The 26,115-nt window shown below is 43.6% G+C and overlaps 1 protein-coding gene across 1 annotated transcript in view; it reads right to left on the bottom strand.

Annotated features, from left to right (window-relative positions):
- Positions 1-26,115, bottom strand: part of COX10 (cytochrome c oxidase assembly factor heme A:farnesyltransferase COX10) — a 127,369-nt gene that overhangs the window by 15,193 nt on the left and 86,061 nt on the right. Inside the window, exon 5 of the mRNA XM_038536944.1 lies at positions 22,941-23,011. Coding sequence (XP_038392872.1) covers positions 22,941-23,011 — 71 coding nt within the window. The remainder of the gene's footprint in view (positions 1-22,940; positions 23,012-26,115) is intronic.

Genomic DNA, 26,115 nt, shown 5'->3' with positions numbered 1-26,115 from the left:
CATCCCTGTGCTCATCTGTACAGCAGAGATGCTTGACTGCGCTTTGCCACAGGCTGAAGGGAGGTAGATGGCAAACCTGCTTGGTACGAAGTCGATGGCAGACCTGTTTGGCACGGGGCTCTGTTCTACGGTTAGTGCGAGAGAGGTGAGAGCTAAAACAATACTGTCACATTTGGGCAGAAACTGGGGCCTTCATTCCAGGAAGCCCTTCTGCCCCTGTATTTACATTTTATTTAAAAACACCATCCAATTAGCAGTAATGGATAACGATAGTGTATCTAAGTATATCTATCTGTAATAAATTACAGGCTCAGGGTGGGGCCAGCGCGGTGCCAGCAGCGAAACACCAGGGGGCCACTCCGCAGTGACGGCACACTTCCAGCTGTGTTTCCAAGACACTGCTTGTTTCAGAGACATGGGATTTCAAGAGGAGTCACATGATGTTGTATATGCAGTGACAGCATTCAAACACAACTCTCTACTAGCAGTGATGATTCTAAGGCTGATTCTCATCAGAGCCCACTTTTTTTTTTTAAGATTTTATTTATTTATTCATGAGAGACACACAGAGAGAGGCAGAGACATAGGCAGAGGGAGAAGCAGGCTCTCTATGGGGAGCCCGATGCGGGACTTGATCCCAGGACCCCAGGATCATGACCTGAGTCAAAGGCAGATGCTCAACTACTGAGCCACCCGGGTACTCCTAGAGCCCACTTTTTAAGGTGGACTTTGTGTGGAACTCTGTGAAAGGCTTTTTGAGAGTGTAGATAAATCGGATCTATAAGTTCCTGATTATATGTATGTTTATTTATTTTAAAGTAGGTTCCATGATCAACACCGTAGAACCCGACGTGGGGCTCAATATCATGACCCCGAGATCAAGACCTGAACTGCGATCAAGTCAGATACTTAACCAACTGAGCCACCCAGGTGCCCCTATTTATTCTTTCTTAAGAAACCCAAGGAGGCACTTGAGTGGCTCAGTGGTTGAGTGTCTGGCTTCAGCTCAGGGCGTTTGAGTCCCCAGAGGAAGCCTGTGTCTCCCTCTGCCTATGTCTCTGCCTCTCTCTGTCTCATGAATAAATAAATTAAATCTTTGGAAAAAAAAAAAGCGAACAAAAGAAACCCGAGGAAGTCTCTGGAGCCTGCCTTCTCCCTATGGAGGCCCTAATTCCGCCTCTGAGGGAACTGCACGGGGCTCAGTGCTTCCATTCGATCAGATCAGATCCTGTGGCCACCACCCCTGAAGATGGAACCCAGCAGAGAGTGGGGGTTTGATGGAGAGGGTGCTTGTGACAAAGAACAGAGCTCCCCATTGATGGTTGAGTTTCCACCCCGTCTCCTGGCAATCTACCTCCTCTGGATCATAGAGTCCCCAGCTTCCATGGCAGTCACTCGGGCCCCCCTCCAACTTTCATCCTGCCTGTCCTTCTAGGGTCCCATCCTGACCATCCCCACCAGGGCCCCTGCTCCTGCCAGAGGGAGCCCATGACCACACTAACTGGCCCTGCTTTCCAGATGGAAACTCAGGAAGATGGCTCTGTGCTGTTATGTCTCATGTATGGCCAAATTAGCAGTGAAAATGTTACAACTGTTGTCCTTCTTGCAATAGGGTGGTTTATAGCCTATAAGAATGGAGTTTTGTTTTGTTTTTTTTCCTATGGGACTGTAAAAAGCGAGTTTTCTTTTGGGTGGGAGAAAAATGTGGCTCATAAACATTTTTATTTTTCCTGAATTGGACCTTGTGTAAAAAAAAGAAGAAGAAGAAGAAGAAAGAAGAAGAAGAAGAAAGAAGAAAGAAGAAAAGAAAAGAAAAGAAAAGAAAAGAAAAGAAAAGAAAAGAAGAAGAAGAAGAAGAAGAAGAAGAAGAAGAAGAAGAAGAAGAAGAAGAAGAAGAAAGAAGAAAGAAGAAGAAGGTTGTTTGCTCTTTCTCCTAGGTCTGTGGAAGCCAGTTGGATTCAAAGGTATTAGTGTTATGAAAAAAGCCCTTTTAGAAAAGCACACATGATTCTAATTTATTGAGATAGGCAATTTCACATGGAAGTTTAGTTTCTGACCCTTGTAGGCATCCCAGAAAACATGAGGCTTAATTTTGGCGTTTCAATCTGTGTGCTCAGGGGCATGGATGGAAAGTGGGGAGACTGACAAGCTACAGAAGCAAAAATGAGGCTATTTACCCAGGTAGCCCCAACCATCTCCAGCACCTACAGGCTGCAGGGACACACTTCCCTCCTGGTACAAGGAGACCCAAATCGGTGAATTTCACGGTTTTCTCACATTATGGGCAAAGGTTCTCCAACTGCAAACTCTGTGAAGTTTATTTTCCTGTGGTGCTTTCATTTTCCTAAAACATCTACTATAGAAGTAATATATGTTCTTTTCAGAAAATTTGGAACTACAGAAGATTACAAGTAAATTCTAAATTACTCAGTGAAACACACTGGTTTATATATTCTTCGCCTTTTTTCAATGATACATCTATTTAAAAAATAACAGAACATACTGAACTGTGGCTTTGTTACTTACTTTATATATATGCATATATATTTAAATATTTTATTTATTCATGAAAGACAAAAGAGAGTGGCAGAGACACAGGCAGAGGGAGAAGTAGGTTTGCTGCAGGAAGCCCGATGCGGGACTAGATCCCAAGACTCTGGGGTCATGACCTGAGGCAAAGGCAAACACTCAACCACTGAGCCACCCAGGCATCCCACTTACTTTATATTTTAATATATTCTTTTTTTTCTTAAATAAATTTATTTTTTATTGGTGTTCAATTTACCAACATACAGAATAACACCCAGTGCTCATCCCGTCAAGTGTCCCCCTCAGTGCCCGTCACCCATTCCCCCCCACCCCGCCCATATTTTAATATATTCTTAATAATTTCCCTGTGCCACTCAGAATTCTTCTGTATCATCATCAATAGCCATGTAGTGGCCTACTCTGTGGATATACCACAATTAATTCAGTCAACATACCCCTTCTGGACACTTCATATTTTTCCCTTTTTGAAATTAAAAAATAACGTGGGCACAGATATCTTATAGACAGACTATTGTTCATAGTTCTGATTAGGATAAATTCTGAGGATTAATTCCCAGACATGAGATAGCTAAGCCAGATGACAGGCACATTTTTAGGGATCTGACTGGTACTGCCAGTTTATACCCCAGAGGATTTAGGCTAGCTCATACCCCACCAGCAGTACATGAGAAAGCCTATTTCTGGAAACTGTACCAACACTGCGTATGGTGTTAAAAACAAAACAAAAGCTAACAAAGTAAAACATGTTTGTTCAGATAGGATATTCCCATTTCACAGATGAGAAACCAAGACTCAGATGACCTTGGATGACGAGGGGAAAACGGGTGCTGACCCCAGTGTACAACTGAAAATCCAGGGGCACCTGGGTGGCTCAGTCACTTAAACCTCTAACTCTTGATTTTGGCTCAGGTCTTGATCTCAGGGTTGTGAGATTGAGCCCTGAATTAGGCTCCAAGCTGAGGTGGAGATTACTTAAAATTCTCTCTCTCTCTCTGCTCCCCCTCCCCCAGAACTGCCACTCACACACTCTAAAAATAAAGAGAAAATCCACATGTAACTTTTGACTCTCTCCAAACTTTTTTTTTTTTAAGATTTTATTTATTTATTCATGAGAGACATACAGAGAGAAATACACAGAGACACAGGCAGAGGAAGAAGCAGGTTCCATGCAGGGAGCCCGACATGGGACTTGATCCCGGGCCTCCAGGATCACACCCCGGGCCGAAGGCGGCACTAAACCTCTGAGCCACCGGGCTCTGCCCAGACTCTCTCCAAACTTAACTACTGATAGTGAGAACTGCAAGAGATCCTTTTTACTGTGATATGCAATTTACTGGAGAGATGAACTGCTCATGCAGAGATGATTAGCATCACACATGGCAACTTAAGTGGATGCTCCCCAACACTTGAGCTCAGTACAAAGCAACATTAGAGGTGGTTACAAAATTATTACAGCAGTTAGTTTTATGCTGTTATGATTTGATATAGCATCTTTTACATTTGTTTACCTTTCTCTCCACTCAAATGGCACCATGTGCAGTCTGTAAATGCATGTGTAAGTTTTGATAAATTTTAAGATTTGATAATAGATTTGTGTATACATTAGCATATGACAAGGTAGACTAGTATTTACTTATGTGTATGTATTTGTATTTTTAAATTTTTTGAAACTTCTACGCTGTGCAGTTCATCTTTTTCAAATTATCACAAATCTCCAAAAAATTTTCTACTGGATGTATTGAAAAAAAATCTACATGTATGTGGACCTCCACAGTTTAAACCCATGTTGTCCATGGGTCAACTATACCAGTAGCTGGAAACCAGATTTGCACCAGGACTCATTTGTTGGTTCATTCATTTAATACCACTGGTATGTGGGGGGCACCCTGCTATAGTAAGACTTCCTCATTTCTCTGATTTCTCGGGTCCACTGAAGTCTTTAGGCTGGTGCCTTCAGCTGGGGTTTAGCCCCTTTGGTTTACCCCAGTGTAAAAATAGCCTAAACTTCCTATTGCATTTCCTGAGATGAACACTGTATTAAAAAAAAAAAAAAAAGCAAACAGACCTAGAATATAATGTGAGGAGCAAAACAGACATAGCCTGAAGAGAGACAGTTAAACAGGCGGGCACTCTGGGACTACTTATGGACAGTGTGTGGGTATTGGGGACAGGCAGGGAAGGATTCTAGCAAGAAGTGCTGGGGCGGGCGGGGGGGGGGGGGGAAGGCGCTAAAGGATGGAGGGGGGTGTTCCAGGCAGTGGGGGCAGCATGAGGGTGGGCGGGAGGTGTCAGAGAACCCCCCTCCCCCCCAAGGCCATGCTGACACATCTCTCTGACATTGCCTCTGGGCACATGCAGGGTTAAGAAAGTTTTGTTTTCTCAATAGAGGAACAAAATGATCAGAGGTGCTTTTCACAAGGACCCCTCTCTGCCTGCCCTGAGGACCAGCAAAGACAGGTAAGCGTTAGTTTGCTCAACTCCCAAAAGAAGTCACATTAGACATTTTTGAGGAAAAAAAGGTGAGCCGCACCATCCCTGCAAGCAGGCAAAGCACCAGCAAGATGATGGTTTTGGGATAAAGAAGAGTGTGTCCCAAGTGACCTCTGGGCTATTTCTTAAAGTTTGATTTACCATGGAATCTTTAACAATCATGGTGATAATGAAGCTGCTTAAATTTAGCAGGTTTAATAAAGAAATCTATTTTTTTTTTTTTAAGATTTATTTATTTGAGAGAGGGAGAAGCAGACTCTGTGCTGAGCGTGGAGCCTGATGCACCGCTTGAGTTCACAACCCTGAGATTATGACCTGGGCCGAAATCAAGAGTCAGATGCTTAACCCCTGAGCCAGGCGCCCCAGATTTAGCCATTTTAATAAAGAGATCCATTTCAGATGCAGAAAAAGATTAGTCCAGTGTGTTTATTTCTCATCTCCATTAAACACAACTATGACTTTCTGCCTTAGTACACATAAAAGTCGGGGCTACATTTCAAAGACTTGAAGGGTAATTTTGTCGAAGACTGACTTCTCCTTATTTTTTGTCAACTACTCAATATACTCTTTCTCCTATTCCTAGTGCCCAGCCCTTGATCAAAAAATGGACCTGCTCTCTCCCACTTCTGGATGGGTCTTGAAAGTATCCCAAACCTGGAGACACACATATACACATATACATACCCAGAATTACTTCCCTTTTTATCATTTATTATTTAAAATTTTCTTTAAATTTTTCTCTTGGGCAGCCCTGGTGGCTCAGTGGTTTAGCGCCACCTTCAGCCCAGGGCGTGATCCTGGAAACCTGGGATCGAGTCTCACATCAGGCTTCCTGAATGGAGCCTGCTTCCCTCTGCCTGTGTCTCTGCCTCTCCCCCCCACCCCTGTCTCTCATGAATAAATAAATAAAATCTTAAAAAAATAAATTTTTCTCTTAAACATTTTTTCCCCATTAGTCATTTTGCTCCTTTTATCATCTAAATTCCTTAGCAGATTGCCTCCATTTCAAGTGCTGCTCTGAGGTCTGATTTCTAGAAGCGGAACTAGAAGGCCAAGCAGGCTTCCTTGGGATTCCCTGGGCCAAGCTGGAACTCTCCCTGGTAAGCTATGGTCCCCAGACCCATAGCATCAACATCACCTAAGGATTTGTTAGGGATCCAGGTGATCAAGAGGCCTGCCGAGGCCTGAGACTCAGTGCTAAGCCATTACCAGTGTGGTGCTGGGCCCATCTGGCCTACATCTGGCCTAGTCAACGGAGGATAAGCCCACAGAAGACCTCCATCTCCACTCTACCTCTGATGCTGGCTGCAGCTGGCCTGGGTAGGTCACCCATTTCCCACTGTCTTTTGATATATGTCTCTTGATATATTCCAAGTGGAAAGAACAAGCGGAAGCTGTAGTCAATTCACTGAGAAACTGCATGTTTACACTTCCACCTCTCTGCTCCCACTGCCTTGATTTAATCTAGTCATGGTGCTAAGTGTTTTGGCCGTTACAAGGGTGAGATGAAACAAGTACATCCAATTCTTGATAATCTTGTGTTTTCTAGGTGACAAGTTTCCTGGGGTTTGCTGTACTATCTCTACTATTGTGGCTCCTGGAACATTTCATACCAAAAATGTGTTTTAAAAGATTTTATTTATTTGAGAGAGAAAGAGAAAGAGAAAGAAAGAGAGAAAGAGAGAGAGAGCACATGCGCACAAGCAAGGGGGAGGGGCAGAGAGAAGCAGACTCCCCAGCTAAATGGGGAGCCAGATGTGGGGCTTGATCCCAGGACTCCGGGATCATGACCTGAGCCGAAGTCAGATGCTTAATTGACTGAGCCAACAAGGCGACCCCCAAAATGTTTTAAATATGTGCTAATGCTCTTTTACCTAGTAGTATTATACTCTGATTTCCATATAGCAGCAATAACTAGTAAGCATGGTGGACAGGAATCAGGGGTTCTGAGTTCAAGTTCTGATTTGAACTAGCTATGTAAAAGTGGGCAAATTATCTAACCTCTCTGATCCTTAGTGTCCTCAACTATAAAATAGGGGGGTGTCTTAGGGCTCTTTTGACAGCAAGGTTGGAGCTCAAGACAAAGAGGCTTACACAAAAAGCCTCAGTAAGAAGACCACAAGGAAGGCAAGGCAGGCGCTCTGTCTCACTGACTGTAGGATCTTGAGCAAATCGTTTAACTTGGTCTTCGTTTCTTTATCTGTAGAATGGGAGGTACTTAAGAGTTAAGAATTAAACGCAGGAATGTAAATAAAGCGCTTAGCACAGTGCTCACTAAATGAGTGCACGGCGTTCACACGTTCATTTATTAGGATTTCTCTCGCGGCTTCTACAGTTAGCCACTACGCTAAGTGTGCGTATACAGCAATGAACAAAACAGACAGCAATGTTTAGTCTGAAAAGGAGATAGACATTAAACAAACACAAGTATGATGAATTCTCAAACTATAAAATCGGCTACAAGAACTGGCAAAATGAGCATCATCTAAATAGAAAGGAGGTAGAATTGGACGCAGGGATAATAAACTCGCAATAAGTTGTTTCCACTCGTTAGTTTTTTTCAAACGTATGAAGACATACAGTCATGCATGAGAATATGAATACAGATGTATATATACTCACGAATATCAAGTACAGGGTATAAAAGTACGATGGTGGCACAGCATTTTCTCATAATTAGCATGGCAAAACTATTTTTATTTTCAAGGATAACTTTAAGTTAGGAATTCAACGTTCTTGTATCAAATTACAATAAAATAATAAAATAAAATAAAAAATGAAATAAAGCAGCACCAGGAAAAGCTAAATGGATCACATGGAAAACGATTTTTCTTCAAATGTTGGTGCTCTTGTATATCTGCAGCACTGGCTGTAATGGTATTTATTTATTTATTTTTAAAAGACTTTATTTATTTATTCATGAGAGACAGATAGAGAAGCAGAGACACAGGCAGAGGGAGAAGCAGGCTCCATGCAGGGAGCCTGATGTAGAACTCGATCCCAGGACCATGCCCTAAGCCAAAGGTAGATGCTCAACCACACTGAGCCACCCAGGTGCCCCTGTAATGGCCTTTATTAAGGAGAGGAGATTTGTGAACTTGCACAGGTAAGATCAGAAAGGCAGATGAATTGGGTGTGATGGTATTGTACACATTTTCCAGTTTTTAGTAAAACGGAATAAAGGGATGAATAAGGAAAACATTGCTATGGGGGGGGGGGGGAAGTAGGATGGCGGTAGAAAAATGAATCTAGCCATTGAACTAAAAATGTTTTTTTTTAATATTCATTCACTCAGGCAAATAGGTTCAGGGGTCATGCTGAGGGGTGAATGATGATTTATTTCCAAACTCATATCCAAAACTGAATTACATTGAAATGGAGAGATCTTTCTATTGAGCATCAGGGGCATGGGTGGTCTTCTCGTTTTGCCTTTTCTGCCCAAGGCTACTCCAGAAAAGAAAGAATAGACTAGAGGGATGAGAATCTGTCCACACATTTCTATGAATTATTTATTCTTCCTTTAAAATACTATGTTTCTTTGTTTACTAAACACCAATTCTTAGTGGCTCAGTCGAAGTGGAATTTTCTGTAGAAATTGGGAACAAATGAGAGAAAAAAATTGTGCAAGTTTTAATTTGATGACTATTTATTGAACTTAAATGTAATTTAAATGACTGAAATAACTTACTGGAGAGATGTAGTCTCTCTGTTTAAGTAGTGTGTCGGAGAGGTCTATGAAATGTTACATTAAATCAAGAAGGCTTTATATTGTAAGCAGCTCTGTAGGTAACTGGTTTACACAAAAATTAATCTTATAATAGTTCTTGGTCATTCTTCCAGAATAAATGGTTTTTAAATTATAAAATAAAATCTCCTTCTGTAAAAAACAAAAGAAAACCCCAAGCCTTCATCAACCCAAGCCAATTTAGCTTTAATTTCCTGTATAAATCCCACATTTGAGCTCAGACCTGAGTTTTTTGGGGAAAAGTCTCTACAGATAACTGTTTTAAAAACGTCTCCCCAGAATCTTACTCAGAAGCCTTTTCTTTCTGAACAAGACTTTTAGCTTACAGATACAAGGACTGATGAGAATTCATAATTTAAGGAACAAGTGAAGAAAATGTGGACACGAAACATAGTTTAAAAGAAAATTAATTATAGCAGCTTTGGAAAAGCTATCAGTTACATATAAAACGATGGTAACCTGCCTAAAAATTAAATTTAAAAATGCATTTAAGGGAGCCTGGGTGGCTCAGTTGGCTGAGCATCTGACTCTTGATTTCAGCTCAGGTCATGACCTCAGGGTCCTGGGTCTGAGACTGTGCCAGGCTCTGTGCTCAGCGGGGAGTCTGCCTGAAGATTCTCTCTCCCTCTCCCTCTGCCTCTCTACTCTGGCATGTACTCTTTCTCTCTCAAATAAATAAATAAATCTTAAACACATTTAGGAGAAATTCAAGAATAAGCAAGTATATCTGGCATGACTGTATTTGGAATGTGGGGCTGTGGCATTCTATTAACAAAAGCTTTAGTTCCTCCAGGAAGAAAACAAAGCAGATCTGAGCTGAGTTCTGAAAATCAACAGAAAGAATCTTACTAATCTAGGAGGGAGATATGCAAGATAGGCGGGGGGGGGGGGGGGGGGGGGGGGGGGGGGCAGTGCTGATGAACCTTAGTGCTGACCTCTAAGATGCCGCCTTCTAATTCCAGGATCAAGCTAATGGGGACTCCTGAGTTACGCCACCTCAATTCAGTTTAAATTAAGGATAAACTATTTGTATAGAGACTGGAATTTTCAGAGAGAAGAGATTCCTGTAGTCTGATCCCATCCATGGAAACCCAGTTCCTAGTACAGGGGTCCCATCTCAGCCTATTTCTTGAACTCCTGAACTCCTCCACTACCCTCGGCTCCCGTAACACCTCGATATTTTTCCTTTTCCCTGGTTGAGCCAGATGGCTTAAGTTTCTTACCTTCTTCCTTTTTAATTTATCGGATTCTATATCAAAAAGCAGCTTTGTCTACCCCCATAAAGTTGGGGTCAATGAATTTGAATGAGTCTTCAGAAAGCTTTAATAAAACACAATTTATAAATAGTGAGGCTAGGGAATAACACTACCCATCCCTGCAGCTTTGTAGAGTACCTGGACAGACCTGCTACCCACTGGCCAAGGTGAGTACGCAGGTGACTCCACCTCCTGCAGGAATGGTGGCTCCTACTGGAGTCTAGGGGTCTAGCGGAGTGTCTGAGAACGCAGAGATGTCCAGAGGGACCAGGCTGGTGATTTAAAAGGAGTCAAGTGGGTCTCCCTGAAAAAACATGAGCGGTGATGCACAGTGGGAACTGGTACTCAGGTCTGGCTGGCAGGTACCATGTGTGAATGTACAAAAAAAACTCAGAAACCTGTTAAAATGTTGTTAAAACACTGTTAAAACGTTCTCTTTTTAAATGCTGGCATCAGTAGAAGAGCACAGCAGGCCAAAACAAAACAAAAAATGCCTCTTCAGGATTTGGCCTGTTGGCTGCTGTTTTGCCATCAGAGTGGTCCAGGTGAAAGATCTCCACTATGAAGCAGAGGTAGCTCTGGTGCCCTAGGGTCGACCCCTCCTGTACTTGCTTCAGTCTTGTGTGGCCATTTCTTTCCCAGCCTCTGAGATTCAGCCTGACATCAAAACAAGTCCTCCGAGAACATTTTCCCAGGGTGGCCTGCTCTCCTTCCTGCCCCTCACCCGCAGCCCCCGGGTGGTCTGCACACCCTTGGCTGTCACAGAGTCCTCAGCCCTTCCGCTGACGGGTCTGCTGCTGCCTCTCCCGCCCATCCCACCACATCCTACCTGGATTAGTGCCTCCACTCTGTACCATTCAGCTTTCTGTTCCTGTGTCCAAGGCTGGCGTGCCCCAAACGCTGGCTGAGACAAACCTTTACAAACCATGCACGAGGGGCTCCTGGGTGGTTCAGGGACTGAGCGTCTGCCTTTGGCTCAGGTCGTGATCCTGGGGTCCTGGGATCGAGTCCCGCATCGGGCTCCCCATAGGGAACCTGCTTCTCCCTCTGTCTGTGTCTCTGCCTCTCTCTCTCTCTCATGAATAAATAAAACTTTAAAAAAAAAATGCATGAGAACAAACGTCCCCTTCAGACCACCACCTGCAGACCACCAGTCAACAGGAATAGCATTTCATTGTGCCCCATCTTTTCACCTCATCCTACTTGAGAGAGAGAGAGAGAAAGTGATAGCACGTGAGACTCACTGACTCCAGGTGATTAATAAAACATGTCTGCCCCTATGACTTGCTGCTCAAGTGGCTACAAGTGATTGACTGGTTTACTAGGCTAGGATAGTTAACTCTTCATATTTATCTTTCTTAAAATATCTGAATATTTCTTTGGTTGTAAGATGGGATGTGGGAACGGAGGAATCCCCCATCCTCAGGACTGCTGATGACAAATGTTCACAACTCTTGCTGCTACAGATTAATTAATTGTAAATGCTTTCTTCTTCCTTATGACGTGAGAGTTTGCTTCTAGAAAACACCGGTGCTCCCCTCTTTTACCCACTGCCGTGGCTAAGCATGATGCTACATACAAAACCTGTTGGCTGACTCTTCATCCTGCGTGATTCATCAGGTTGAATGATTTTTCAGAACACAATTCTCTACCTTAGCACTGCTATTATTAAGTTGAGACCAAATTTGTTCTTCCTGCCACTTCAAATGACTAGTTAACACTAAAAAAAGAAATTTCTATACTTATAAAATGTTTATGTTCTTATTACATTTGCAGTATATACACACCCAGAGACTAATCATAACAACCCTTAGGAACTCTGTGGAGCATTAGCCTGGTCTGGGTACTTGTCTGCTGGACCAGCGGGACTGGGTGATGAATAATATTCACAGCTCCCCTGCAGCCTGCAAAATGTTTACATTTGCTTAAGTGCTTACTGGTAAAACCTTCAGTAAATTTGAAAAATGTCTCCTGTGAATCCCTATAATGCTTAAGCTAAACCCTATTCTTTAAGTTAATAAATGCCAACTAAACAATCCATTCATTTCACTTCGAAAACTCCATCTTCGTCATTTATTTAAACACCAGGTACTGGCTGACCCCGACCCCAAGTGTTTTAATTTGTCCTGTCTCAATAACCTTTCATCCACTCTTATGCTTCTCTCTCTCCTGCCTGTGGCCCACACCTATAGCTTACCAGTTGTGGATCACTCTTGTCTGATCCATTACGTTGGAAAAACGACTGTTGACATGCATTATTTCCCTGTCAGCATCACCAAGCTGGAAAATGGATAATCCAAGGAGAGGTAATCCAAACACACATGCGTTTCAAAATAACAGGGAAGGAGGCCTGGACCAGGCCCGTGTTCACAAAGCTTTCGCTATCCAGGCTGTCCTTACCCGAACCCCCTTTCCCTGACCTCCCAGAGCACTTCTTGTTTATCCAACTCTCTCATTTCACTCAGTGCATATTGATGGCAGCCTCGGCTGTCTGCAAAGAGTTTTATGCATCTGGCTAATTTTTTCACCCTGATTATAAACCTTGTGAGCTTTATAAAAACAGAATTGCCAGCGCTGGTAACATTATCGGTAATCAATAAATTCTTAACGAATTGAATTAGGAATTATTTAATTCTAAAATATACAGAAGAAACATCAGACCTTGACATTCTTCAAAATGATTCATTTTAGTTAGGACAGACTGGAAAAAATGTTATTACTTAAAAATATATATATGTTTAGGATACATTAGAAATTTAAGTCTGAAGGATCTCAAAATAGGTAAAGATGGTGGATTAAAAGTGTTTGGAACCCTCTGTTTTCTCTGAAAGCAAAAAGAACCTGAAACAGGGAACCCTGGCTTTGACAGAATGAGAACTAGGGCACGTTCCTACAGAAAAGCTGTCAAACACAGGACAGCAAGGTAGGATACGTACCTCTCTGTATGTGAGGCAAAATACAAGACTTAGTAAATGTTAAATCTAATATCTTCATGGAAAGAATTTGACATGAAGTGTGTCCACTGGGGGTGGGAGTGGGTCATAGCTAGAAAGTGACAAAGCAGAAGGAAGCCTTGAGATACACATCTGGCAAGCTCAAGTTCAGCAGAAGGAGCCCTGGGAAGAGGAGCCTTAGGTCCTTTGTGTGACCCTCTTCATCTCTATCCTTTCCCCTTCCCCTTGCCCCAGGGGACTGGACCAGGGATGAATTATCTGGCCCAAGCTTGGACAATCCCATTTCCATTCACAAGGCTTTGGAACCTGGCTACATGCGTCAGCTGGGACACCTGAGGGCTTAAGGCCAAGGCTGCCATTTTGATGATGAGTCCATGCAAGCGAAAGTAGGATCAGAAGAGTCAAGGCACAGAGAGAGGAAAATGAGGAGGTGGACAGTGAGGGGAAAAAGCTAGCCTGTAACCGCAGCCCCAGGAGGACACCCTTTCCAGAAGTCGGAGAATAAGAGAAAAATTAGATGCAGCAGCTGACTTACACAGGGACCAGTTGTCGGAATATGAAGTTGGAAGGAAGGGTCCCACTGGGGTGGTGGGGTTGGAACAGGTACGAGAGAGACCCTAGGGAGAGTGTGAGCCTAACACCTGCCCTCAGGCAAGCTGGGCTCTAGGTCTTCGAGCTTGAGGATCCCAGGCAGAAATGGGGTCCCAACAACTGCCAAAAACAGGTGTCAGCTTCCAGCAGCTATTTTCTGCAGTGGAAAAATATCTGGTCTGCCTAAGCAGAACGGAGGAGTATCTAGGAAGAACTACCATGAACATCCTCTTTTAAGCATCCCTCACACTGGCCATTTTATACAATTGGGACTGATGTTGCCAATAGCCAGGGAGCTCCAGTGGGGAGAAGGAGTTCCAAGGCACTGCATGCCCATGATATGGGAGGGAGTTATTAGTGAGGACATCAACAGGGCAAGGCAACAGGAGCCTCGGAGGTGTCAACGCTTCTTGATTTTTTTTTTTTTTAAGATTTTATTTATTTATTCATGAGAGATACAGAGAGTGAGAGAAGCAGAGACACAGGCAGAGGCACAGGCTCCATGCATGGAGCCTGATGTGGGACTCGATCCCAGGACTCCAGGATCACGCCCTGGGCCAAAGGCAGGCGTAAACCACTGAGCCACCCAGGGATCCCAAATGCTTCTTGATTCTGCCTGTGATGAGTTCCTTACCAGCCCGCATGCCCAGACTACCAGGATGGTGGATGGTACAGGCTGTGACACGGCTGTGCTGACATTCAGCCCCAGGGGATCAGAGGCAATGGACTCCAAGTTCATAAGGGATCAACTCTGTGGTGAGGCACCAATACCAGAGGGTAAAATCGTGCCACTCGGACCCTCTGGAGCCATTCTCTGCAGACGTCCCTGGGAGACATCTTCTGTATGTCAGGCAAACGGAGATGCCAGAGCTCTTTAGCCAAATGCACCAGGACTCTGAATTTAGCCACATGCATCTGGGATGCTTCCTAAGTGATGTGAGGTACAATGTGCTCCAATTCATCAAGTGGCCCCCAAGCCATTACAGACCGTGATGAATAATTCTGCCACGAAGGCCCCAGGGCTGAAGTAAAAAGCACAGAAAGCCACGGGGTCAAATGTTTCCACAGGAATTACATTTGGTAAACAGAAGCTGCAAAAGGATGTTTCTATTAACCACCTGCAATTATTGTAAGGCCACAGCAGTTCTCTAGAACAGACAATCAGAGTAAGTAGTTGGTCCTCATGGGTCTGCAAGAGTTAGGACAGATTTAAACAAGTCATCTTCATATTAAAAAAAAAAAAAAGTCATCTTTCTATCCACTAGGAAAAGCAGTATTTTCCCAACCCTTGATAAGGAAGACAGTCTTTCTTTTATTAACGGTGAGTGATACCTTAGATATACAGAACTGGAATTTTATGTAGGCAATAAAAGATAATTAAAAGGACTGTCCTCTGTATTCTCCTTGGGAAAATGAAACAAAGGATAATGTAATTTCACAGATTTTATTCTCATTAGATGGTATTTTAGTTGTAAGGACTTTTACCATTGATTCACAACAAAATTGTAGGAAGTTTCTGTTGCCTAAAATATAAGGGGCATGCGTATATTGTAACTAAGCTATCTCCAAAACTGTAATTTTTTTCCTACTCCTTGCTTATTAAATGCATCCAATGCCACTTTCTCCATCACTGCAAATAATGCAGATGAGGCCACAGTGGCTGCTCAGAAACAGAAAGGCAGGCAGCAATAAGGTTGGAAATCAGACATGTCACAGGACGGAGTGCATTTTCATGGTCTGGAAACCCAATGGAGCTGCAGTTTGTTTCCTTTATTTAGGTCAGCCCTACGGTGAAAATACATTATACTCAATATTATCCTATGAAATCCCCTGCAGTGATCCAGAAAGTGCAGGCAAGTTTACATACATCTGATTCCAGGAAATAATGTCCACTAAAGTTCAAGAATCACTGAATTCAATGAAAGGCAGTGACAAAAGGAAGGTCTGTATTTAGATGGCTGGGCAGTCAGACCAGACCATTCTGCCTTTATGGCTCCCAGTAGAGGAGAGAGATGGGGATTCCTGAAGAGGTCTGTTTCTCTGCAGGGTCGACTCCTTTCTGTCTACACATTGGGAACTGGCAACTGGAACAGTCACGTATTTTTGCTGTGGTGGCTGTGAGCACTTGACTGGACAGCAGGGCTGCTACTTCTCTGGGGGTTCGGTTCTCATATCTGCTTTGCTACTCTACCTCCTGATGAATTTTGTGGTACAGAGGCTGCAGGACTGAAGAAACATGGTGTTACATGCAGATAGGAAGACATTCCTTAAGGGACATACAGAAGTTGTGCAAGAGAAAAAACTCAAGAAGGCAGGTGGACAGGCAAGGGAGGAGTAGAAGCAGGGAGGCCGGGACTGGCAGGGTTTATCTGTGCGAGACTCATGATCCACAGGAGAGGAAAGGCTTTGAAAAGCAGGCACATTTCAAGTGAACTTGCAGGCAGTAGTGGCCAGCCAGCGTTCTGAATGAGAAACGGCAAACTTGACTTCTACTGTGACCATCCCGGTCCAGGCCATCATTCACTCCCCTGAACCTGTACTAGGCCTCTGCTCACTCTTGTGATGCTGTGGTACATTCTGAAGAGTTCTTTCAAAATCATAAATGCCATCACACCGATCCTGTACTTTGGACTCATTTCTGGCTTCCCATGGCACACAGGATTCAAGCTAGACTTCTCACTGTGTTGTCCCTCTGACCTCACCCCACACCACTCTGCTCATTCTGGCCACTGTGGACTCTACGCTGTTACTGTGTCAGGCACACCCTGACCACCTGGGCTGTGCACCTGCTGCTCCCTCTGCCGATGACGCTCCCCCACCCTGCATCCTTACCCTTTGGGCCTCAACGCATATGCCACTTCCTCAAGAGCAGCGTCCTTATACTTCTCTTTTTCTAGGGGTCTCCACCAATTGCTCTATATTATCTGTTTGTGCAACTGACAGCCACCTAGAGTGACCTTTTACAATTTATTTGTTCACTGGTTTATTTTCCGCCTCCCCCACAGGACAGTAATGAGGGCAGGACTCTGGTCATGTCAGGCATATTCCAGCATTCAGCCGGAGCCCAACACCCAGAGATGCTGAGCACACGGTTGCTGAGAAAGCACTAACCACCACAGGGATGACCTCACAGTCATTCACTGTCTGCTTTAGAAGAAGGGCTGCATTCTCATCTAACCCCATGGGGTAAGGGCATTATCCCCATTTTACAGAAGAGAACAGAACATTTTCCTATGACGCTCCTGCCTGGTAAAGCAGGTAGAGAAGCTGGATTCTGAACCCAGGTGGTGTGACTCCAAAATCTTATGATCTGCGATTTACATCAATATGGTCCCCAGGGAAAACCAAGTACCCTGAAAGTCCAGTCGTTTTGCACACAGTAAAATTCACACATTTCAGGCAAATGGTTAGTTCTGAGTTCTGAAAAAGATACATAGCTGTGTATCCATTGCCATGTTCAAGATATAGAGTATTTTTTTTTTAATTTTATTTATTTACTCATGAGAGACACAGAGAAAGAAGCAGAGACATAGGCAGAGGGAGAAGCAGGTTCCCTGCAGGGAGCCCGATGTGGGACTTGATCCCAGGACCCCGGGATCACGCCCTGAGCTGAAGGCAGACACTCAACCACTGAGCCACCCAGGTGTCCCGAGATATAGAATAGTTCTGTCCCTCATAAAGTTCTTTCATGCTCCTCTGTCCTCAATCCCCTTCTTTTCACCCCCCAATTCCTGGTCACCATTGATCTGATTTCTGTCCCTGAAGTTCTGGCTTTCCAAAATGCCATACACATGGAATCATACAGTGTGTAACCTTTGGCATCTTTCACTTGTAATGCTTCTGAGCTGTATCCATGTCATGGCACCTACACACACACCACCTGAGGGGCAGTTAGGATGCTTTCAGCAATCATGAATTAAACTGTTGCAAATATTCATGCACAGGTCTTTGTATGGACTTACGTTTCCAGACACACACAGTAGTGGGGTCATATGGCAAATCTCATTTAACTTCATAGGAATCTGCCAAACCATTCCACAAAAAGTAACTGTACCACTCTGTATTCACGCCAGCCACATAGAAGAATTCCAGTCACTCCACATCTTTGCCAGCACTTGGTATTATTGTCTTAAAAATGTTAACTGTTTTAATAGGTGCACAGTGGTGTCTCACTGTGGTTTTCATTTGCATTTCCCCTAATGACTAGTGATATTGAAAACCTTTCTATGTGTTTATTTGATATGTGTAGTTCTACTTTAGTGGAGTGTTTGTTTATATATTTTGCCCATTTTTTAATTGGGTTGTTTTCTTATTATTGAGTTTCAGGGATTCTGTATGTATTCTGGACACAAGTTCCTCATGAGCTTCTTGCTTTGCAAGTATTTTCTCCCACTCTGTGGCTGGTCTGGCCATTTTCAGAAGTGTTTCTGGGAGAGCAGAAATTTTTATTTTGGTGAAGTCCAATTTACCTATTATTCCATCTATGGTTTGTGCTTTTTGTGTTTTATGTAAGAATTCTTTGCCTAGCTTCCTGCAGCTGGATTCTGTGTCCTGGTCTTGTGTCTCATGACCCCACTATATTCATTTACTGGTTCTAGTAGCTTTTTTGTAGATTCATTTGAATTTTTCATGTAAACCTGTCACATTGTCTGTGAATGAAGGGTTCATTTCTTCCTTTCCAATATGCAGGCCTGTTATTTCTTTTTCGTGTCTTGTGCTGCTGAAGAGCCCGCCCCAACACAACACAGACTACGGTCCAATCCCTACAGAACAGCCCTCACAATTTGGTGTGGCAGGCACGTTTTCTCAGCCTCCTTCCCGCTTTGCTTCCTTACCACACTCCTTCAAATCCTTCCCTCTGAGTCTGGCCAAGTCATTTATTTTTATCCTTCAACACATATTTTGCACTCCCTTCCTTACACCTTTGCTCCTCATGTGCATCTTACCTGGCATGGCCTTTGCTTTATTTTCCGCCTATTCTATCCAGAGTCAGTGCATCAGTCAAGGTCTATAGAACACCCCCCACCTTCATGCTCACGCTTTCTCCTCACAAATTCCTCCTGCCTGTCTCAATGGCTTTCTCACCCACTTGATGCCATGTGCTAAGTATTCCTGTCTCAGAGTCCTTGCTTCTGTATTTCTCATGCTGGGGAAGTCATTTCTACTTCTCTAACATCTGTCCATCTGTCCACCCATCCATCTATACAGCCATCCGTCATTAAGCATCAGCTATCTGCCAGATGTGGTGGCCGGAATGTATGCCCCGTGATGTTCCAGACTTTTGTCTGCTCTGTTCCCTACTGTATCATGGCATTAGAAATAGTGCTGGGCACAAAGCAGGCACTCAGGAAATTGCTTCATGTAAATGAGCTTGGGTACTGGGGATACACAGATGGAAGACTCAACCTTTGCCCTGGAAGAACACACAACATAATAAAGCCAGAGGCACGAAGAAACAGTACATGGTACGCTACGTGGTGCCAGGACAGAGGCATGCCCAGAGGCGAGAGTTCCAAGACAAAACGTCTAACTCCCCTCACTGGAGTGTGGGAGGAGCTATCCCTTCTGGGGGAGGGAACGCTTGGCATAAAACACACTGGGGCCATGGAAGGGGAAGGTTAGCATACCTAGCGAGACAAGCACAGCACTCTGGTGAAAACACCAGCAGTTCCACTGAGTCATAAGAGACACAAAGGGGTGAATGAGAAAAGGTGAACATTATGAGGAGGTGAGGCTGGAAGGGCTGGGAGGGACCAGACCCTGAAAGGCCTTAAAGATGCAGCAAAGCACAGAAAACAAATGTTTTCTCTTAAATATATTTAGAAGACCCCAAAGGTTGTAAGCCAGAAGGAAAAAGTGGCTGGATATCAGCTGGGGTGTGGTTATAAGGACCAGGGCAAGCTGGGATGCTCTGACAGGAGTGCACTGGGAGGAGAGAGCAGACTCCAGGGCTCCCCTTGGGGGCTGGAAAGACAGTCTAGTCCATAGTTGGATGAAGGAGGAGGGACAGAGAGTCCAGGGTGACTGAGAGGTGCCTGACTTTGGAATGTCAATTAACCAAAAGACAGTGTGGGAGGGGAAGTGATGTACTGGGATACACACTTGCAGAGCTGAGATACCTAGAGAGGCACCCAGAAAAGACTTTCAAAGGGTCTCTGCACAGAAGAGTGGTCTGGCCTGGAGGTATAGACAGTGTAGAGTGCAGTGTCTGTAGAGAGAACGAGATCAGAAGGAGGCTACAGACCACCAGCAAAGGTGTGGCCAGAGGGAGAAGCAGAAAGAACATGGGAAAGATCAGGCTGGGTCAGCTCTTCCTCATCCTCTCATTCTCAGCTTCAAGACCTCACCCCTCAACTAAGTCACCCTGGACTCCCGAAGTTTTGGTCAGGTTCTCTCTGTGATCCTGCATCTCCTGGCAGGTGCCTCCTGCAGCATTTACCAAGGCACTTCTGGTGTCCAGCATAGTGCCCAGCTGGCAGATGCATTCAAAAATACATTTGTAGAGTGAACTGTATCTCTGTGGCAGCACTTCCTACCCTTAGGCACGTGGGCCACCACCTCCTCACTGTGACCCTAAGAGAATGGAGAGCCTGCCACCCACCTCTCGGTAACTAGCACACTCCTCTACGGGGACAACATTCTCCTACACATGCGTCCCGCAGGTGGCCATAGGAAGGAAGGATTTGGTAATGCCACCACTGAGCGGTCCTACCAATGCAGGCCTGGTAACGGAAACACATCCAACTTCCACGTTCTGACGTCTTTCCCTTTCCAAGTGTTTTGCTTCTTTCTCCCTAACCCTAGAAGCTAATCTAAATTTCGTTTTTATGTTACTGCCTGGTAAGTACTGAAATATTTATATTTTATTTTTATTTGAGAGTGAGAGAGAGAAAGATGAGCATGAACAGGGGAGGGGCGGAGGGAGAAGCAGATTCCTTGCTGAGTGGGGAGCCCACATTGGGCTGGATCCTGGGACTCTGGGATCATGACCTGAGCTGAAAGAAGACATATAACCAACTGAGCCACCCAGGTGCCCAGAAATATTTACATTTTTTTAAAGCAAACTTTGAAAACAGGTAAGATCGCTCCAAATAACTGTTTCTTTTTTTCTTTTTAAGAGATTTTATTTATTCATGAGAGACACACAGAGAGGCAGAGACACAGGCAGAGTGACAAGCAGGCTCTATGCAGGGAGCCCGATGCAGGACTTGATCCCAGGACCCTGGGATCATGCCCTGAGCCCAAGGCAGAAGCTCAACCACTGAGCATCCCTAATTTTACTTATGTCAGTAAAAATCTTCAAAATAAACTGCAATGACTAAAAATATTAATGCCACACACACGTGTCTATTTTACTGTAAATGCTCACAGTATTTCTTTAGAACAGAGAGGCCAAGCTAGGTACAAATGTGCAAACAGCTGTCATTAGCAAAGATGTCTGAGGGTTTCCTTCCCAGACTTACTATACTGCTGCCTGTCAATAATGTCGGGAACTTACTTCATGCGCCAAACTGCAAAATCTATGAAGTGGGATAGATTCAACTAGGCAGAGCAGCCCAAATCATATGGGGCAGTAAACACCAAATCGAGAATTTCAAAATAAACTGGTTGGGCTTTGCTCTTAAGTGCCCAATAGCTACTGTGAATGTCAGAACCACCAGGGCTGAGAAATTAATGCTAATGGGTGGTCTGTAAGACGTTCTACTATAGCCCCACAGCTACCCACTTATAAAATATCTGTGTAGTAGATGATCATTCAGTAGGTTATAATAAACACTAACTGGCAAGATACAAAGTCTTCAGTTTTAAAACCATGATTCTCAGTGCAATATTTCTTCTGCCCCAGACTTGTAACCGCTCTTTGTACCTGTTTAAATAAAATACATCCTAGCTCTTAACATAAGCTGGAATCTTTTTTCCAGCCCTATAATTTGCCCTTTTAGAGGCTACTTTAGGTAGCAATTAAGGTGTATTATCATAAATGAGATCCTGCCCGGGTCATCTTGCCAACAAAAGAGGAAGGTACCGGTTTAGCAAGACTAATAATTGTCCTGCAACCTCTCTCCCGTAAAGGACGGGCCAATGCCAACTACCAAGGCCCCTCTCTGGATGCCCTGGTAGATTTGGCTTCTCTGGGTGCAGAAAACAGCCACAATGGGCAAAGTGAGATGAGATACCAGGAGAATGGCAGGCCTTTATCTGATCATCCTTATTTGCCCAATGGCTACTTGCTGGGCTTGTCCCACATTTCCCTTGGTTCCAGAGAAGCCTAATTTCCCTGAAGAAAGGCATAAGGACTTCCCTGCGATCCGAGCAGTGGCATGAGCAGCTTCTAGCATTTGAGATAGGCTACAGAGCTTGCATTTGCTCTTCTAGAACAACTTTACTCAGATAAAAGTACTTTTGACATTTTTAAATAAAAACGCAGATGGCTTTATTTATATTTCAAAAAAGAAATCGAGTATCAGTAGATATGAGATTTCTGTTCTTGTATGTTTTCATTGCTTTCTGCAATATAATGGTATTTTAAATTCATTTAAGAACTGAATGGCTCCAAACAGCTAATATTAAAAATCATTTTTATATAGACTTCTGACAGTACCTGCATGTTTCCTTTATGGTTTCACTTAATAATCACAAATGTGTGATTATTTGATCCACAAGTGTTACCCCAATACATTTTAGGCTCCATGAGGGCATTGCCTGGATTCACTGATTTAGAATAGTCAGTAAAACCATTTGGTTTGTTTTATTCTTCTTGGCTTATGAATATCCACTGGATTTTAAAAAATACTTTAAAATGCCAGTTTCAAGGTCTCCAGGAAGTAAAATGCTTAATTATTAACCATTAGTGATATTAAAATATTTATACGCCTTTTAGTTCTACTTAATTGAATTTGGTAGAAAGTAGAGTAATGGGGGTAGTGCTTTACTCGGCAGATAACAGCATTATCAGTTTGTCTGAAAAAGTAAGGCTTCAGACAGATCTTTCTTTGGAGACCCTATATGGATTTGTCTGAAATCATCTGTGTTAATGGAATGTTGTTACCCACAGGCGCTACAAGTGAAACAAGTTCGTGTTTCAAAATGGAATTTCATAAAGAAATCCACTGCATGAGTTACTCCCACCACAGAACTGTAAATCTTAGATCCATTTTAAGTGCTCTGTCATACACTTTGGGTAGAGTTAAGAAGCCCTGAGCACCCACACCAACGTGTCCCTTTGTGGGGGTGGGGGTGGGGGTGGGGGTATTTTCACCTCACAACTCAAGGCAAAAGACTGGGGCATGATTCAGGATAAACGAGCACAGGAATGTTCTAGAAGGTGAAAGAGACTTATATTCATGATTTTACCTGATCTGTCCACGAACCAGAGGTCTGTTCTTTGTTCTATTCATGTTTGAATCAAATGGCACCTCAAAAAACTGCAAAAAGAAAAAAAAAAAGAGAAGACATTAAATATAACATGAAACAATTCTTCTGTTCTGCTTCAGTTCTATACTTTTTGTCCACAGTAAATGTCATTTTAATTTTGATAATATGAACTCACACTCTTGGCACTCAATGGAGGAAAATTCTCTGGGAGAGACATATTTAAAAATTATATGCAGAGGCACCTGGGCGGCTCAGTGGTTGAGCACCTGCCTTTGGCTCAGGGTATGATCCTGGGGTCCTGAGATGGAGTCCTGCAACAGGCTCCCTGCATGGAGCCTGCTTCTCTCTCTGCCTGTGTTTCTGCCTCTCTCTGTGTGTCTCTCATGGGTAAATAAAATCTTAAAAAAAAAAAAAAAGTTTCAAAAAAAGGTAAAAATTATATGCATTAGTTGTTTAGAATATGCACAGTTCCACTTTGATCCATCTGGAAAACCACTTGTTAAATATACAGTTTTTTCCTTCAGTCACTGTTATGGGTATAAAGCTTCACTGCTCCAGAGGATTTCAGAACCTTCCATTCATCCCCAAGCCTGTGAATTAACTAAGAATAAATGTACCCTGGGAAATGGGGGACTAAAGTGAAGAGCCAAAGCTGAAGTAATTAAGACCCCAAGGGAAACTGTGCACAACCAACATGGCACTACCGTGACTAGATTAACTACCCCTCTCTCTGCCTGGGGCAGTTCCCTTTTACACCTGTGGTCCCAGCATCATTAACAGCAACCCTTTTTATTCTCAAAGCATCCCCATTTGGATGACACACTGGTATGGTCACCCCGACGATGAGGTACTGGATCTGCTCTCAAGAAATTCACACTATCATGTAGGGCTCAGCAAGCTATGACTCAGGGGCCACAGCCAGCCTGCACCTGCTTCTCTATGGCTCACAAAATGATAATGTTTTTTTTAATGCCTGGAAAAATAAATCCAAAGAGGAAGAATATTCTGTGACATGCGAAAATTATAGGAGAGTCAGATTTCAGTGTCTGTAAATAGAGTTGTGTTGGAATTCACCCACACCCACTTGTCTATGCCTTGCTATGGCTGCTTCCACACCACAACGGCCAGGTCGAGGAGTTGCAATGGAAATGGCACGGGCCAGAAAACCTAGAATATTTACTCTCTGGCCCTTTACTAAAAAAGGTTTACCATCCTTTAATGTAACAGAAAGACTGGGATACAGATGATTATAGTAACAGGCCTAGTAGAGTGAAAGGGAGATGTGCTAAAATGGGCTCTGAGCCAGCCAGGGCAGGGCAAACATCCTTCAAGCACTCTTACACAGACTTAAAGACTCAGCAGGAGTCGGATGCTTTAAGGGGAGTGGAGGGAAGAAAAGAGCAGTCCAGACGCAAGGGGAAGCATACAGAAAGAAAGGCACAGGAGGCAGAAACTTCATGATATGCTCGAGTAGCTAGAAAGAGTTGAGAGTAGCACAGAGGTTAAAGGTCCAGGCTTTGTAGTGAGAGATGACGGTTATGTTTCAGCTTTACCAACTACTACTGGCTTCGTAACACTGTCTGAAAGCCTGTTTCCTCATCCGTTAAGTGAGGGTGATAATATGTAACTAGCAAGGTCAATGTGTGGATTAATAAGACATTGACCTACAGCATAATGACCGGCAGAGACAAAGTGCTTAATAATGACTAATTTAACCACTGTTGTCATCAGTGTCGCTGGATGGCTGGAGATGAAGCTCCAGAGGTAGGTGGAGGGCCAGATCATGGAGAGCTTCACACGCCTTGCTAACATGTAGGAGATGGATTTGGGGCAATTGCTATGACTGCCACTTGGATGGTGGTTTTGGCTATCACGGACTGGGTGCAGATGGTGTGGGCCTAGCAAGGGCTGCGGCAGTGGAGATGAAGAGGATCCAATACCCTGCTATACCCTCTAACCTACAAGCCTTACCCAAGGATCTACCCCATGGATTTACTCTCCTGGTTTTTTTTTTTTTCTTTTTTTAGGATTTATTTATATGAGAGACAGAGAGAGCAGAGGAGAGGGGTAGAGGCAGAGGAAGAAGCAGACTCCCTGCTGAGCAGGGAGCCCAACGCTGAGCTCCATCCCAGGACCCTGAGATCATGACCTGGGCCGAAGGCAGACGCTTTGCTCACTGAGCCACCCAGGTGCCCCTCACTCTCCCATCTTTATGCAGGACCACAAAGTGTGCAACCCTGACCGGATGGGTCCCAAGCTCTAATTTTGTAGTATCACTTGATTGCTAGTGTTTTTCTTTTGGATGTTTTAACGTAATCGCAAGTTCAATGTGTTCCAAACTGAACTCAATGCATTTCCATGAAAATCAAGTACTTCTCCAGAGGTTTTGTTTTGTTTTGTTTTGTTTTGTTTTTTGGTCAAATGTATCACTTTTTCTCTTTTAACTCATATCAAAATCTTTACAATCAGCTCGGATTTCTTCTATTCATTTCTTCTATATTCAGTTCATCACTAAGTTCTGATAATCTGGGCTTCATAATATCTCTCAAATCTACCCTTCCCATTTCACTGAACTATTATTACTTGTACAGAATCATAATAGAACTACTTGCTCAAAAATATTTAATGTTCTCCTCACTGTTCATTCCCCAGTGGACTTGGAAAGTCCAAATTTTTTATAAGTTACACTGGTTAAAGGCCAACGCTTATCTCACCCCATCACTACTTCCAACCTTATCACTTACTTTACCTCTATCCCTTCATCACCTGTCACTATCCTGCAAACACAGCCAAGTGCCCCTGGGAGTCAGAGACTCAAGCAGCTTTTAAGTCTAAGGCTGGAGGAAATAGTTGATACCTGGAGCCTTAGCTTCTTAGGTAGTAGATGAGAATAATCCCTTTACCCAATGAGGTTGCTAGGAGGATTTAGGAAGATGGTGTACAATGCCACACTGTAGCACATCACGTAAAGAGCTTCTGCTCATTTCTCACCTACATCTGTACCCATTCATCAGCCTGACATCCTCTGATTCTTTACCTAACAAACTCAACCTTCCATCAAGACCAAGTTCAAGTTCAACCACCCAAACCGAAGCCCTAACCTCTGACTTGATGTGATCTCTTCTTCCTTTCTACCCGCATGGCACTTGTCTCA

This window comes from Canis lupus, chromosome 5 (genome assembly GCF_011100685.1).
Source record: "Canis lupus familiaris isolate Mischka breed German Shepherd chromosome 5, alternate assembly UU_Cfam_GSD_1.0, whole genome shotgun sequence".
Taxonomy (NCBI): Eukaryota; Metazoa; Chordata; class Mammalia; order Carnivora; family Canidae; genus Canis; species Canis lupus.
The sequence above is the reverse complement of the archived record's forward strand: the minus strand, read 5'-3'. Positions and strand labels throughout refer to the sequence as shown.